Consider the following 16,773-nt stretch of genomic DNA (forward strand, 5'->3'; position numbering starts at 1 on the left):
GGTTGCACGGTGCACTTATTGTTCTTATAATTCAGAAAGAACCTATTATGCGACACATTCGTTGGTCTCAATGATATGTACTTTTTACAAATCTCAACAGCATTAATCGGAGATCCTTCTGCAATGATTGTGAAACTGCGGGGTTTATTGGTTTTACTATCTGGTATTGCAACACATAGATAGGATCCCTTGTCTTCAACGTCATTAATTTTCATGTTGGTTAGCTCTTGACATCGGCAGGCCCCAAAAATTCCCATCAGTGGTGCAGTCTAAACAAAGATATTCAAAATTGGCACCTTGAAAATTATGTTTGTGTGATAATTTATTTTCTGTCAATTTGACAGTAGGGGTATCACCAAAAGTCAATTAATTGATAAAATGTTTGTTATTTAATAAGCTGCATTTCTAAAACTTGATTACCTTTGTCATTCAATGTTCGCTGTTTGATGCGTTTAGTAAAAATTCCTCGATGTGCTCTTTCTTCAGCACCTTGGCCTTTTTTTGATTTATACTCGTATGTTGATTGACTTTTCAGATAAGCTTTCAGTTTTCCATATTTTGATATGTCCAGATTGTTATGTACTTTCAACGTTGTTTTCAACATGGAATACTTCGTTCACATCGACGAGCTGGCACATTTTTTCTGGAGGTTGAGGAAATATGCCAATACATATTACATCCTCGTTGATACCAGACACTCCTCTTTCTTGTTTCCATGCGTTGAAATTCTGCAGTTCCTTTTCGTAGACGTCTTTTGATTTGATCGGCAACAAGTTTAAGCAGGCAATTTTATCTTCTTCCTGAATTTCCAAAGGCACAAATACAGTTTCTTCCATTTCGATTTTTTCTTTCGTGTAACTATTTAAATACAGGTATTTTCATATTTGGTGGCGGAAACAAAAGACTGAGAAATGTCACAAATTTGTATTGTCAGTGTCAAATTTGTCAAAGACGTTCGTGATTTCGACAGAAATGCAGCAAATTGGCAATAAGAAAGTTATTCATCGTCGAACTAGAGAAATAATTTGTAATACGTTTGATTCTATGAGAATAACTTTTCCTTATGAAGCACTGACAAAAATTGGTTTCCTTAGAATTTGTTTTTTCAATCTATTTAACGAAAATTTAAATTTACCTAGACATTCCTTTTTACGGCGTTTATGAGAAATTTGACACTGACAATACATTTTTGTGACATTTCTCAGTTTTTTGTTTCCGCCACCAAATATGAAAATACCTCTACAACAAAATTAATAATTTTCTATGGTAACATGAATCTTGGCCCTCTCATAAAATGATTTGATTTTCGAATTATGAGCAGCATCAATTCAATTAATTTGTTAACAGAAATAGTTAAATTGATTCGTTGGATAAAATTATGTATGGAACTCGTGTTTTCTCGGTCATAAGTCACTTAGAACACACTTGCACCATAAATAACTATTTTTTTTCAATTTAAAACTGGGATATGCCAATCCAACAAGACAAACAAGAAAAAACTATATGAACCGGTTTTTTAGCGGTAATAATTTGCAAGGATTAGAGTTCTCGAGTTTTATATTTAAAGCATTCGCGTAAACGATTTCGCGCGGTACAGTACCAAATCAAACGAGGTCCACCGCCCAATTTGTGGTTTTTCAGTGAAATCTAAACCGTTTCAACATGAGTGTAATTACCAACGCATTTGCATATGATTTAATTGCGATTTTCTCGACGCTTTTTATCGGCCTCATTGTGTATTATAAATGGAAATTCACGTATTGGGTTAAAGTGGGTTTACCCTTGTTGCGACCATCATTTCCATTCGGCGACACGAGCGACATGTTACTTGGGCGCGTTACCATCGGCGAACAGTTTCAAACTTTTTACAGAAAATTTAAAATGAACGGATTCAAACACGGTGGCGTTTATTTGTGTTTGCAACAATTCTACATTCCCGTCGACCTGGAAATCATAAAACACATAATGCAGAATGACTTTCCACACTTTACGAACCACGGCAATTACGTGGACGAAGAAAACGATCCTCTAAGTGGTCACTTGTTTAATTTAGAAGATGAAAAATGGAGACAAATGAGGATAAAACTTACGCCGACTTTTACTTCGGGAAAAATGAAGATGATGTTTCAAACTTTGGCCGATTGTGCTGTCGGTCTGAAGGACGTGATGGACGAATCCGCCAAAAGACATTCCGCTGTTGACATCAAAGACATTCTGGCTCGTTTCACTACCGACGTTATCGGATCGGTCGTTTTCGGTTTGGAGTGCAACACTTTGAAGGAACCCGATGCTGTTTTCCGAAAATACGGCAGAAAATTTTTTGAGTACACCTTTTCAATGAGGATAAAGATTTTGAAACAACTTGTGCTACCTCGGAGAGTGTTACGAGCAACCAAGTTTAAAATGACCCATTCCGATGTTGAGAAATTCTTTTTGAAAGTGGTCAGCGATACGGTCGAATACAGAGAAAAAAACAACATCTTCAGGAAAGACTTTATGCATTTACTTATCCAACTGAAGAACCGAGGTAGCGTCACCGACGACGATAAAGTAACAGATGATAACGGCAAGATTAAAGAAAAAGCGCTCACGCTGAACGAGCTTTCCGCACAAGCTTTTGTATTTTTCATTGGTGGATTCGAAACTTCATCTACCACAATGACCTTTGCTCTTTACGAAATAGCGACTAATCCGGATTTGCAGGAGAAATTAAGGAATGAAATCAATTCAGTATTGGCCAATCACGACGGTAAATTGACGTACGCTGCGATGATGGAAATGTCCTACATGGAAAATGTTTTGTATGGTAAATTATTCTCCAAAAATATTTAGGTAAATCTTAATCTAGTTTGTTTTACTAGAAACACTCAGAAAATATCCACCGCTACCTTTCCTGACGCGGGAATGTACAAAAGACTACATTGTACCCAACACAACAATCAAAATCAAAAAAGGTGATAGTGTTGCCATTTCGGTACAGGCTTTACACAACGACCCTGAGTACTATCCAGATCCGGAAAAATTCGACCCGGAACGTTTTTCCGAAGAAAACAAAAAAAAGAGACCAGATTTCACATGGATTCCGTTCGGTGCAGGTCCAAGACATTGCATTGGTGAGATTTTTAGATTTTTACCGGAAAGGCGTACAGTTTAAAAAAATTTCTTGGTTACAGGATTGCGATTCGGGATGCTTCAGAGTAAAGTTGGTCTTACTGAACTATTAAAAAATTATAGAATCAAATTAAGTAATAAGGTTCAACTACCTTTGCAAATGGACAAACAGTCTTTCATTTCTTCCGCGGAAGGTGGTGTATGGCTTGACGTTGAGAAGTTGGAATGAAAATTTTAAAATATCTTAAATGCAATGTGTTAGTTTTAAAAAATTATAAAACATAAATATAACATAAGTATGTATAACAAATAAAACGGTTTCTTGCAATGTGTGTTCACAATTTTTTACCTTAATACAACAATTATGTGTACAGTCAACTCTGTCATGTTGTTGTTAGGTTAGAGTAGTTACAGTTTAAAGTAAGAGTCCTTCAAACTTGATTTTGAAATATTAAAAAGTTGTAACAGTTAAAAAAAAAAATTACATATTACGTATATCAATCTTGCATAATCCCAATTTTTATCACTACCAAGGTACTCTTGGACAACCAGTCCTTGATTTAAAAAAAGTAAATGGATTGAAGTTTTTAGTCTAGATTGAGAAGTCAAGGTAAGTTTAAGCAAAACCTGCTTGTATGACAAAATCCGGCCCGAGCTTTGTAGTCGAGTCAATGAAGCTTTTTACTTCTTTTAATCCTCAAGAATAGGTCCGATATTCATTTTTTTTTCCATGTTTGTTTTTATATATTAATTGAAATCAGAAACATTTTGGTGGGGGCACATAAATGTTTCTATTGTTTAAACAATAATTTTGCTATTTATGGAAAGTTTTCAGTTTTTCACGATATTTATTCCAAAGGAAATATTTTAAATTGAAAATGTAGTATGTAGAAAGAGTAGTTGTGGTTCAACCAACACTCACTCACGCATATGACATACGAGGGGGGTATGATAAGTACCCGTGTTAGGCAAAAAGCAAAAAGTTTTTTTTAAATTTCGATATATTTTTCAACATAGTCCTCTTTTAGCTAGATCCACTTGGCTCAACGTCTTTCTAACTTTTTGAAGTCTTCCAAAAAGTAGGATCGTTAAACTCTGCTAAATAGGCTTTAGTTTCGGTAATGACCTCGCCGTTATGTGATTCCATGGCTACAAGAATGTCTTTATAAGTAATTCATGGCCTGCTACCAATAAAGTTCTACTTTTTAGCTATTAAGACAACAAGGGTTTTATAGACGATTTAAAAATCGAGATCGTAGTTTAAATCAGAGCGACCGCAGGGAGCGAGGATTTAATAGATCGAGATTTTTAAACTATAAAACACGCGTTGTCTTCAAGATTTTTTCTAACACTAACATCTTATCAGAAATTTTAATAAATTCAGAAATTATTCGACGCGCGTCACAATACACAAAATGCGGAGGTTGCCGTGAATACTATGGTAATAATATCAACAAATTTGGAAAAAAACAATTTTCATCGTTGAAACGTGCCAAAACGTTCCAGAAGAAATAAGAAAAAAGGGGCAATTTGTTACCAATGAAGTCTAACAGTGCATACGAAAAGGTGTATGTTTCGTTTCAAGGCCGGAACATCACGGAGGTAACGGAAGATGTCATTTTGGCCTTTCTTGATATGGGGTAAGCGTGTAGAACTTCATTAAAAGTTAATTCACACTACGGCAAGAATCATTTGAAGAAAATGTAAAGATTGCTAGTTTTCGATGGCCGGGCACTTGTATTGGATGAAACAGCAGAAGTTAAAGAAGAAGATGTTAAGAACAAGAGCACGAAGCTAATGTGACAGTTCCAATTAAATAATTGTACTTTTCACTTTTGTGATAATTACTGTAAAAATGATGAATAAAATGTTACTTGAATGATGTGTGTGAGCGTATTTTATGACTCTATAAGATACGTTGCTATTGACGACGTGTCTTATAGAGGAAAGCGTATTTTATGGGAAACATAAGGTGTGAGCTCAAATGCACCATGGAAACAGTATAAGATATTAGTGTTAGAAAAAATAATTTATGATTGATTTTTATTTATTGCTTATGTTAGAATAACATTTAAATATACAGGATGTGCTATATTTTTGAAGTCAGAAAAACATAATGAATCTAACTGTACCAAAAAAATTATATGTTGCCATTTAAAAAAATAAAGTTGAATCTAAATCTCTAAATTAGGAAACTTTGCGAGATATTGATTGCATTCTCTGTTTTCATCTCGTACACTATTTTAATACAATGAAATAATAATGAAAGTAGCCTGTTCCACGGTGTACCCCATTGCAATCCTAAATATCCTTTTTATCCTAAAAAAATGTGTTTAGGAGAAACTGATAATTAGAAGAGAGAATTTGGAAGAGAACAATTAACCTGAAAATGAATTTACTTGAATTTTACTAACTTAACCTTGATCGCTGTTGTATACTCATCGTCGTCTGTGGTCTTAACTCTTACTAAAGACTTATTTTGATTCGAAGGTAAAAACCAAACAATAAAAAGCGGCAATCAGTGATTTGACACTGACAGTGACTTTTACAGTTTCAGTTTTCATGAGCTCACTCATGCCAATATTCCAGTAGATACAGTGCACAATCGAAACAAGACGGCACTAGTCATGGCCTACTTGGGCTACAAACATTTATAATTACCCTGTATTTTTATATTCAATTATCATTTGTTTTCTTCAAAAAAAGCAAAATATTTTTTCTGCATTTATTTTAATGTTAAGTCTTTCTCTGTGTTGAATAAGACTTTTTATTAACAGAAATGGGGGTTTCAAATGAAGCAAAAAATGTTATTCCTGTGAAATTTTTGCGTAAAATCAATTTTTTTTTTCTCTTGTGAACTCAATCCGGGGACATACGGTATATTAATTCTATTAGGCATTCACGTTCTTTTTGGGACCGAGTTGGCTATGATTTTTTCTTTTCATGTTGGACTAACTGATTCAATGATGCAACAGATGCAATTTTTTTCTGTCAGTGTCTGTTCGACATTTTCTTGCCACCGCATTGCCAGATTTATTATTTAAATATTCCTAAGAAACTAAATGATTTATTAAGTGTGTAAAAATAATTTATTTCATACTGTCCGGTAGATGCTCGATTGCATCATCAATTTGAGTCCGGTAGGTGAGTTATAACAGTATCAGAGCCGGAAAGTGTCACTTAGCAACACCTACCGGACTGCTTTCCTTTTATACATCAAATCTGACATTGAAAAGTGAAAAAGTCAAAAAATATTCGATCTAGAAAAACAATAGCAACGGCCGTTGCCACAGGAAAAAAGGTGATGTTATTTTCACAATATAATGTGATTTTTTAATTTTTGAAACAAAATGATGATGCACAAGAGACTTCCAGTATGAAATAAAATACGTTACGATATACATCCGGTAGTACTTGTAACAGGTACTCGTTTAGACATTCTAGACTCGGCTCCTAACGTCGCCTCGTCCATAATATCTAACTCGTACTGTTACAAGTAACCTACCGGACTTATAACGTAAATTACTATTAAATTTCCGTCAAAGGACAATCAAAATTGTCAAAATAATTTTATTACGATAAACAATTTCTATTAAACGATTTTATTTAATTTAAAAACGGCAGACCAGTTTTAAGAGATCCGGCAACAGAAAATGTAACCTTAACCTGAAAACAACCTAACCTAACACAAAAAGTGTCAATTTCCTTTAGGGAATTTAGTTATCACCGAAGTACTGCCAACAAAATCACTAGATGGTCATAGCCAACTCGGTCCCAAAAATATTGTGATTGCCTAATATATCATTCTTATAAAGAGCGATCAAATTAATTTGTAATCCAGTTATCCATAAATCCGAAGTCGTACGTCGTTACTTGAACTCCACGCTTCAATGAGTACAGCTTGAAACACAGGTTAGATCTCAACATATCATCGCAAAAGACATACGGATTCAAATCCATGGATAACTCGATTACAAATTAATTTGATCGCTCGATATTTATAATTTAAAAAATCCTATTTATAATTAATTAATTAATGATATGATTTTCCTTGTGACTGACCATGACTAACTTTGTGTGTTAAACCACATTGTGTAAACACCAAAATTCTTGCTTGTGATAAAATTATGTGATAAATCACAAAGGGCCGTATGATTTCCCTTTCATTAAAGTTAAAGAACGTCGTTAAATTATTTTGTCTCTGTCTAACATAGTGCTTGGCATATACTCTCACTTTTTCTAATCAATTATTTAGCTAATGAAGTAATGAAAGGCTTAACGAATGGGAAATCATACGGCCCATAGTGTAAAGCGCACTTAACGAACACTCACTGCTGCATTGACAATTCAATTGAGGACACCGTTTCCTTTATACTTTTAGCAGCTCCATAAAAAATAGCAAGAGTTAAAAGGTACTAACCCAGCAGGCCTCCCAACGAACGTTTTTCACGCAAAATTTTGTACGGGTAGATTGAATTCTAGTCTGACCTATTAGAGTACTCCTGATCACAGACAACGTTACGTAACGTTCAGATTTTTTTTTTTTCAAATGAAACTGAATCAAGAAACACATCTACTACTACTACAAAAAATTGCAAAACAAGTTTTAAATTTATTAAATCACAACAAGTTTTCACAAGGAATTCCCATAGGTTCATAGTTAATACATATTTATAAACATTTTTTGCAGTTATCAAATGACGTATTGTGCGTCAAAATAAAACAAAACTCTTTCAGATTTGAAAAATAAGTAAAACGTACTTTTTAAAAATCGATTTGGATTGGTAAACGGGTCGTCGCGATGCGATTTGTGATAAACGCTCTGAGGTTGGGGGTCAATTATTTGTCATTCCATCCTGTATGAAAAAAAAACTGAACAGTAATTGTGAAATAATATACAGGGAGTTTTCTCAATTTAGATAGCGAAATGTATTATATCGGATGTGTCAAAAAGGACGGATACCAAAGAAAGTAACAATTTACGGTAATCACGGAACATGAAGAATTTTTTTTTTTCTTTTGGCCTTTCGTTAAGGCGCAAGAGCTTTTGTAAGTTACAACTAAACTACCTGTAAAGCTAAATGATCCTGTTATTGATCTGAGAACATAATTGTATGTGTAGCAACTCGTCTCGTGCCCCACGTTGGGCGCCACTTGTAGCAACTTCATGTCTCGTAGTGCCTCACGTTTGGGGCACTTGTAGCAGTTTTGGAGTATAGCGCCTCACGTTGGGGGCCCTCTTGTTGGAGGTGTATCTATTGGGTCAAACTTGGGAGTGCCGCTTGCAGAGGTTATGAGATTCGGGCTCCACGTTGTAAGGGTACGCGATCGTATTACTACTCGGAAAGGGTTCGAGTCCGATATAACGCAGTAGGGGAACACTAACTTTATTCAAACTAACAAACAGACAAAGAATGAAAATGTAACTACATACAATGCACGCGGGGAAGACCTTCCTCCGCCTAGTCCACCTGGGGAGTGTTCCGGAGCAGAGCTATTCAAGGTCTGGATAGATGTTCACACAAGGGAGTTAGTTGTCTGGTCAGAGCCAAGAACGATCGTCCGTCCGACTTGTCCGCCGGGGGAGCTTCTGGGGCAGAGCTATTCAACGTCTAGGTAAATGTCCACACAAGGGAGCTTTCTGGTCAGAGCGAAGAATGGTCTTGGTCTCTTCTGCATGGTGCTCAGGGGATGATTGGAAGGGAGATAGTGGAGGTGGTCAGGTGCTGGTTGAGGCGACAAGGGCGCTATTCTGGTGGCCGCTCGGCGCGCTACATATATATTTTTTCTTTAACTAAAAGCTGTCTATTGTATGCTATGCTATAGGTACTACTAAAACGCCTGCCCGTCCTTTTTGACACACCCGATATAAATGTCGTTCGACTATAATTTGAAACCATACCATGAGTATAACTAGACAAACTATACCTTACGACATGATCTCAATTGTTGCCACAATCGTGGTTATCGTAATTGCTTACTTCAAATGGAAACAAATGAAACAAACGATCCTGTCAGTGCTCACTTGTTTTGAGACGCAAAATTGAGAAACATAAGAATTAAACTGACACCCACATTCACCTCCGGTAAAATGAAGATGATGTTCCAAACATTGACCGATTGTATCGTAGGTTTGAAAGACATAATGGATAACTCGTCAACAACTCGTGCACCATTTGGACTGGAATGTAATAGCTTCAAAGATCCAGATACGATATTCAGAAAATATAAAGTTAACCGATGGCAAATAATGAAGCTTATTTTATAATTCGTTTTGTCTTAGAATCATGTTTGTCGAAAAGATTCATGCATTTGATTTTATACTTGAAAAATAGACGGCACCGTAACAGATGATGATAAGGTCACAGATCACCATGGAAAAACGGCGGAAAAAGCGTTGAACATAAACGAATTCGCTGCTCAAGCTTTCGTGTTCTTCTTGGGCGGTTTTGAAACTTCATCGACCTCTATGACTTGGGCATTATACGAACTGGCGCTTAATCTAGAGGTATACAAAAAGTTAAGAAGAAATAAACAGGGTCTTGGCAAAGTACAACGATCGACTAGTTTACGAAGGGATCATTGAAATGACCTACACTTACACGGAAAAAATATTACACGGTAAAATGTAAACATACTGTTCCAATGTTGTTTATCAGCCATTCCATTATGACGGACGGGACAAATCGGAAACATTTATTCAAAAATTCTTTTTTTTTAGATCAATTAGTACTTATATTGAAACAAGATTTGACAATACTGTTCAATGATTCATTTTATTGCTAACTTTTATCGCCTTTATTGTTTACATGTTTTTTTTTTTAATTGCAAAGTTGAATGACGGGGGGGACACGAATATAATGTTAAAATAAATTCTAAGTGTATTATCTACAAAATATGCGAATTTATTAATAAACCAAGTAAAATTGACATTACACTGATGTTGTAATTTTTAAATCAATGAAATGTAACAGTCACGTTTAAGAAATGGTGAATGAATAAGTGATTATTGATTTTTTTAAATCATGATGGACGGGACATGACGGACGGGACAATAATTACTTTCAATTTTAATATACTTTATTTTACCAACCATTACAATAAACAAGTACTTTTAACTACAAAACGAACAAAAATAACAATAATTCGTACTTCATTTTATGCGATGTGCATTGGTAAGATGTATCAAGTAGTTAATTTTTAAAAACTACATTGACTGATTTTCCAGGATTACGTTTTGGAATGTTACAAAACAAATTAGGTTGGCAGTACTCTTGAACAGGTTCAAATGTTCTTGATAAGATAAAATCTTTAATAGGTTTGTTACATACAGAACTTTTGGTATTGTATGAGCTGGCGCATGTATCAACATTTCTATACTTAGAAGAAAATTGTTAAAATATTTTGAAAAAAAGGAATGTATTAAAAAAATTATAGAAAGTTGTAACAAAAGGGTTTATTTGTTCATGCAGTATGTTATAGCAGTTATTGTAGTTAAAACTAAATAAAAAATAAAAAAGGGTTCAATCTCGTGGCCCCAGAAAAAAAAGTAAAACTATCCTACGTGGACTTATTTCGAGTCGAACACGGAACGGTATATTGATTAAATTTTGTTAGACAACAAAATTTCAAATTACAATATACATAACATGTAGTTTAATTGATAATATTTAAGGCGCTTTTGCAGTTGGACAAATAGTCCTTGATTTGTTCTGTGGAACTTATTACAGAAAAACAGATTTTTCCATTACGTCTCTAAGATTCTCCATTAAATAAGTAATCGATCATTTATTTATACAGGGTTATTATAAATGATTGTCCCGTCACAGTTGGCGTTGAAAACCGACACAAATTTTGGTTGTGTCCTCAGCCTCGCAACGTTAGACAAACTAGTAGACAGATTTCCACTACCGCCAGTATCGCCACCTGGCGGCGATACTAGTCCCACTCATGTTATGAGGCTTGCGGCACATTCAACTACGTCACCAACGCCCAATGCGATGGGGCAGTCATTTATAATAACCCTGTATAAATGAGTACAAGTCAGGTTTAAGTAAACACTCTTTATAAATGATATAAATTGAAGAGTAACGATGAAATAGCATTCAATGGATCTAAATATGATAAGCGATATTTTCCAAACAAAACATTTCAATTTAGATAACACAATGTAATATATAAAAATGTCATTCTCGATCGTCTTTCAGTCTCACTTTAAATTTTGAGTGTAAAGCAACCAAGTGTAGTATCTTCTGAAATTATTGTAGTGTAGTATAGTCCATAATTTGAAAACGTACCATGAATATCATCACGCAAACCATAAGTTACGATCTGATCGCAATCGTTGCCACAATCGTGGTTGCGGTAATTGCATACTTCAAATGGAAATTAGCGTACTGGGACAGAATTGGTTTACCCGTGTTGGCCCCAACGATTCCGTTCGGCAACATGAAAAAGCTGATGCTTGGTCAGTTGACGATTGGTGAGCAATTTCAAGAATTATATAAAGAGCTGAAATCGCGAGGCCATAAACATGGTGGAGTTTACTTGGGGACCAGACCGTTCTACATGGCTGTAGATCCCGAAATCGCGAAGCACATCATGCTGAAGGACTTCCAACACTTCGTCAACCACGGTAACTTCATCGACGAAAAACACGACCCCCTCAGTGGCCACCTGTTCAATTTGGAAGATGCAAAATGGAGAAACATGAGAGTTAAACTGACACCGACTTTCACCTCCGGCAAGATGAAGATGATGTTCCAAACATTGGCCGATTGTACCGTAGGCTTGAAAGACATAATGGACAGCTCGGCGACAACTCATACCCCTGTGGATATCAAAGACATTTTGGGTAGATTCACAACTGATATTATTGGTTCTGCCGCGTTTGGACTAGAATGTAACAGCTTGAAAGATCCAGATGCAGAATTCAGAAAATATGGCAGAAAAGTATTCGAAACCAGCCAATGGGAAAGAATGAAAAATATTTTACAATTTGCCTTGCCTCGTGGTTTTCTGAAGGCAATAAAATTCAAAATGACGAAAACTGATGTTGAACAATTTTTCATGAAAGCGGTCCGTGACACGGTCAATTATAGAGAAACAAATAATGTTTATCGAAAAGATTTCATGCATTTGCTGTTACAGTTGAAAAATAGGGGCACCGTAACAGACGACGATAAGATCACAGATCACCATGGAGAAACGGCGGAAAAGGCGTTAAACATGAACGAACTCGCTGCGCAAGCTTTCGTGTTCTTCTTGGCCGGTTTTGAGACTTCATCCACCACTATGACTTGGGCATTATATGAACTGGCGACCAATCCAGACATACAAGAAACATTAAGGAACGAGATAAACACGGTCTTAGCAAAGCATAACGATGAAGTGACCTACGACGGTATGATGGAAATGACTTATATGGAAAACGTACTCAACGGTAAATATACAGAGTTATTCACGTAAGGTGACGAGTCTGACCAGGTAAAAAAAATGCATTTTTTGTTAATATTTAGTATTTGAAAATGTTTTCGAACGATGACATAACCGACATGATCCTACTTACCTATTACTTTTGTGATTTTAATTGCTTATTATTGTTATTAAATCATACTTTGTTGAGAGGTATTTTTATGCCAGAACTTGACATTCACTAGGCTGATGTTAAAAGCTATCTATGTTTTATCTCCATCATGATAATGTAATTGGGATCGAGATAGTTTTAAGGATTGTATTTTGGGTTACATTTTTACCTGGTCAAACTCGTCATCTTACATTATTATAATTACACCATAAAATAAAAAATGTGAAATTAAAAATATCAAAGGATACGGACAGACTAATAAAACATATTTTTCATTTTCATTTAAATGTGCATCAAATATGCTGCAGCCAAACGGCATTCGTTTCCACTGTCATGACCCATTTGATAGAAAAACTTTTGGATCGCACGGTATTTGCACATGTAGGTATTAATAGGTAATTCTTTACCGTTGCAGAAACTTTGAGAAAATACCCGCCTGTACCCCTTTTAAATAGACAATGCACCAAAGACTATGTAGTACCTAATACATCCATACGTTTGGAGAAGGGTATCGTCGTGGGGATTTCGTCTTTGGGTCTTCATAATGATCCGGAATATTTCCCAAATCCCGAGAAGTTTGATCCAGATCGTTTCTCCGAAGAAAATAAGAAGTCGAGACCGGCTTTCACATGGATTCCGTTCGGTGAAGGACCTAGAGTGTGCATTGGTAAGGTGTGTTTAATTCGGCAAATGTTTAATTACTAAATCGATTAATTTTCCAGGATTACGTTTTGGAATGTTACAAAGTAAAGTGGGTTTGACAACACTACTGAAAAATTACAAAATCAAATTGAGCAACAAGACTCAGTTTCCCGTAACATTGGACAAGAAATCGTTTATTACAACAGCAAAGGGAGGTATTTGGTTGGATGTAGAGAAGCTAAACTAAAAAAAAACCACAACGGGTCCACTTAAAATGTTCTTGATATTTGATAACATAAAACCTTTAATGGGTTTCTTACCTAGAATTTTTGGTATTGTAGGTACTATAATAAATTATGCTTGCATGACGGTGTTGACTGACGTCTAAATAAACTTTATTTTTTAGTAACACGATATTGTTTCTCTTCGTCATAGATACACATTATGAAAAACAACTCATAACTCCCTTGGGATATTTAAAATTTTTTCGCCCTCCATATTGTTCACAATAAACTCATGAGAATTAAACTATAGCAACCCTATATTCACGCAATCTTTCCTGCAATAGTATATTTCAAAGCAAGGTAAGAAAGTGCTTTCTTGCAGACCGCTGGCAAAGATTATAAACCGAGCCGTAGGCGAGATTTCTAAGTGCCTAAGGTCTGCAAGGGCACTTTCTTAACAAGGTTTGAATACTATTTTTTCCCTACCGGCACAACTTCGTTGAAAAAAGTCAAAAAAAGATGGTTATATTCCTGATTAAAACGAAAATTTTGAAAATTGAATAGTAGGCTGGGTTATTTGTTTAATTAACTTGTCATCGCATTTGAAGATTTGACGTTTGTTCGAAAATTTGATATAAACAGAAGTTGTAGTACCTACCGAGCTTATCTGTTTATTTTCCAGATTATATGATTGATCTACCAACTTGCTTTATTGAATTGGCCTTCATTTATCAATAACTTATTTCACTTTTGACACTTTTGACATTTGTATTTTGGTACAGTTTTACCATAAACATTTCATGAGTAACTTTCTTACCTTCGCAAATTTTCTCACCTAAAATGAGGTATCCACCCACAGCCTACATTTCTAACCGGCAGGGAAAAAAATATTTTTAAGAAATATTTAACTTTTAAGTACAGACACTAAGAAATAAAATATTGTAAGCACCACGGGAGATATTCATGTTTTTCCCCTCTGTTGACTTAACCTCAGGGAAAAATCATGTTCATATCTCCCTTAATGCACAATTATCTATTCTAAAATGATACAATTTAGCCAATCATCGAGAGAGAGAGAGAGAGAGAGAGAGAGAGAGAGAGAGAGGGAGAGAGAGAGAGAGAGGGAGAGAGAGAGAGGGAGGGAGGGGGAGAGAGAGAGAGAGAGAGAGAGAGAATTGTTCATCTAAATTTATCCTCAAAGTAGGCGTCGAAGACTAGATTGTGAACGTACTATACGGATAAAGGATCACAGATCAGCTGTTACACCTGAATTATTCAAGTTACGCCATACGTTTTTAATGCTTTTGTTTTTCATAGCCTACTTGACCAGAAATATTTTAAAACGTACGGTATAATGAAGTCACGATTGTTAAATACGCAGCAGGCCACGACTATTTTTTGTTAAACTGGCGTCAGATCAGTTTTTAAATATTGTTCTTGTTGTCAATTCACTCGTTAATTTAAATAATAAATAATAATCTACCCCTGGCATTCGGTTCAATCAATTACAACCTAAAATAGATTAATTGTGACAAATCACATTATTGCCAACTAAAATAGCAGATTTTCATTGATGGTCTGAATTTGAAACACCCGTGCTTAATAGGGGTTCACCTTGAATTGTCTTACATTTGAAAAACAACACTTTTTTTACGTAAAAACACATACATGCGTATTTTCGTATAAATATTCATTTATTTTTTAGTATACCCCGTCCACTCATAGATTACTTGACATAAATGTTCCTCTACGCTACAACAAATAGATCCGTCGCGAAATTTAAAAAAATAGAAAGAGCAGGTTTACACGTGATGTTTTATTTATTATTATTCTGCATGTTTGCACTTAGGAAAGATGAAAGAAAACTTCAGTATGGTAGGAGTAATATATGTATTAGTTTTTTTTAATACAGGGTATTTTACGAATGATAATGTCTCCGACGGAATTGAAAATGCAACCCACAATACATTTTCGAATTTCCGAAAAAAACTGGCTACTGAAATTAAAATATCCAGCTTTTTTTTAGAAATGTCTAAACACAAACAAGAGATTATTTAATACTAGCGTTTACCCGCGGCTTCGCCCGCAAATTTCAGAATGTTTTAAAATTATGTTTCTACTTTCATGTATTGTGGATAAACGCAGTAATTTCAATATGAACTTTGTCTTTTTACGAAGAATAATTAAAACTTTATTGTAGACTACTCTTTTCTTCGACTATATGAATAAAAAGATCAATACGATAAGAAACTAACACTATGATCACTTACCAATTCATGAAAATACGCCAACATAACACTTTTATTTTCAGTTCCTATTGTTTGATTGTCTCGTTTGATTTCAGATACCTGCCTTTTGATTTTTCCTGTTTAAGCTATTTGAAGCTTGTTCTGCTTCAACCAAATGTAACTATGACACCTGAACATATGCAAATGCGATTTCCAACTTGAAAAAACTTTTTTTGTGCTTAACAGGCTTAAAAATGATAATAGAGGTTGCTTTTTGTGGGTGTCAAGCGGCGAAGGTCACGATATACTAAGAGGATGAAATAGGGGTGAAGCGACTCGAAAAAACTGTCTTTTTTTCGTAACAGGGTTGAAAATGGTAGTAGGGGTTGCTTTTTGTAAAATTAAAGTAGACAGTAATTTTCTTCTTGTTTTGAAGATCAAGTGTACAAAATTTCATCAAGATCGGAGTAAAACTGTAGATTTGCATACAAAATATACAAACAAACAGACATTCAGTTTTATATATGTATATAGATTTAATGCATGAACAAAAATTACCTCTGTATCATTTTCGATGTTTGTATTGTCACTCAAAGTGTTCATTATGCTAGATTTTTGAGACACGCACTCACTTCACAAATTCAAAAAAATCAACAAAAAATCGCAACGGAACAGATCAAAACAGCAACACGATCAAAACTAATAACTTTTAAAACCAGAGAAATGCAAAACAAAGATCTAAATATGAAAAATCGGAAATCTAAATGCTTAAACCACTGGACAGCACTGACAATTTCAAATTTGAAATGTCATATAATTTATTTTTCGCGTGGGTTTCATAACAACCAATGAGAATGAGTGGCGCGAATATTTCAAGATATTACCAACACAATTTATGATGCTTTGTTAATATTTTAATGTTATGGTTTGGGGATTTTGTTATCTAAGGATTTAAAAAAAAAAATGCATTCTATCAGTGGAC

The 16,773-nt window shown here is 34.9% G+C and overlaps 3 protein-coding genes across 9 annotated transcripts in view; 2 read left to right on the forward strand and 1 right to left on the reverse strand.

Annotated features, from left to right (window-relative positions):
* LOC138133172 (uncharacterized protein CG43867) overlaps positions 1 to 16,773 on the reverse strand; it is a 153,409-nt gene that overhangs the window by 42,605 nt on the left and 94,031 nt on the right. The window lies entirely within an intron of this gene.
* Positions 1,500 to 3,439, forward strand: LOC138133179 (probable cytochrome P450 6a14). Its single transcript, XM_069050986.1, has 3 exons — positions 1,500 to 2,806; positions 2,862 to 3,113; positions 3,174 to 3,439. Exons 1-3 carry the CDS (start codon positions 1,663 to 1,665, stop codon positions 3,338 to 3,340), a joined length of 1,563 nt encoding a protein of 520 aa, XP_068907087.1. The 5' UTR covers positions 1,500 to 1,662; the 3' UTR covers positions 3,341 to 3,439.
* On the forward strand, positions 11,298 to 13,750 carry LOC138133176 (probable cytochrome P450 6a14). The gene is made up of 3 exons (XM_069050984.1): positions 11,298 to 12,553; positions 13,113 to 13,364; positions 13,420 to 13,750. The coding sequence occupies exons 1-3, from the start codon at positions 11,410 to 11,412 to the stop codon at positions 13,584 to 13,586; spliced, it is 1,563 nt and encodes a 520-aa protein (XP_068907085.1). The 5' UTR covers positions 11,298 to 11,409; the 3' UTR covers positions 13,587 to 13,750.

The sequence above is a fragment of the Tenebrio molitor genome, chromosome 6 (assembly GCF_963966145.1).
Source record: "Tenebrio molitor chromosome 6, icTenMoli1.1, whole genome shotgun sequence".
In the NCBI taxonomy this organism is placed as follows: Eukaryota; Metazoa; Arthropoda; class Insecta; order Coleoptera; family Tenebrionidae; genus Tenebrio; species Tenebrio molitor.

Coding starts and splice junctions, on each gene's coding strand:
- LOC138133176 (XM_069050984.1), top strand. CDS start 11,410: ATGAATATCATCACGCAAACCATAAGTTACGATCTGATCGCAATCGTT. Junction 12,554..13,112: donor TATGGAAAACGTACTCAACG/GTAAATATACAG, acceptor TTACCGTTGCAG/AAACTTTGAGAAAATACCCG. Junction 13,365..13,419: donor AGGACCTAGAGTGTGCATTG/GTAAGGTGTGTT, acceptor TTAATTTTCCAG/GATTACGTTTTGGAATGTTA.
- LOC138133179 (XM_069050986.1), top strand. CDS start 1,663: ATGAGTGTAATTACCAACGCATTTGCATATGATTTAATTGCGATTTTC. Junction 2,807..2,861: donor CATGGAAAATGTTTTGTATG/GTAAATTATTCT, acceptor TTGTTTTACTAG/AAACACTCAGAAAATATCCA. Junction 3,114..3,173: donor AGGTCCAAGACATTGCATTG/GTGAGATTTTTA, acceptor TCTTGGTTACAG/GATTGCGATTCGGGATGCTT.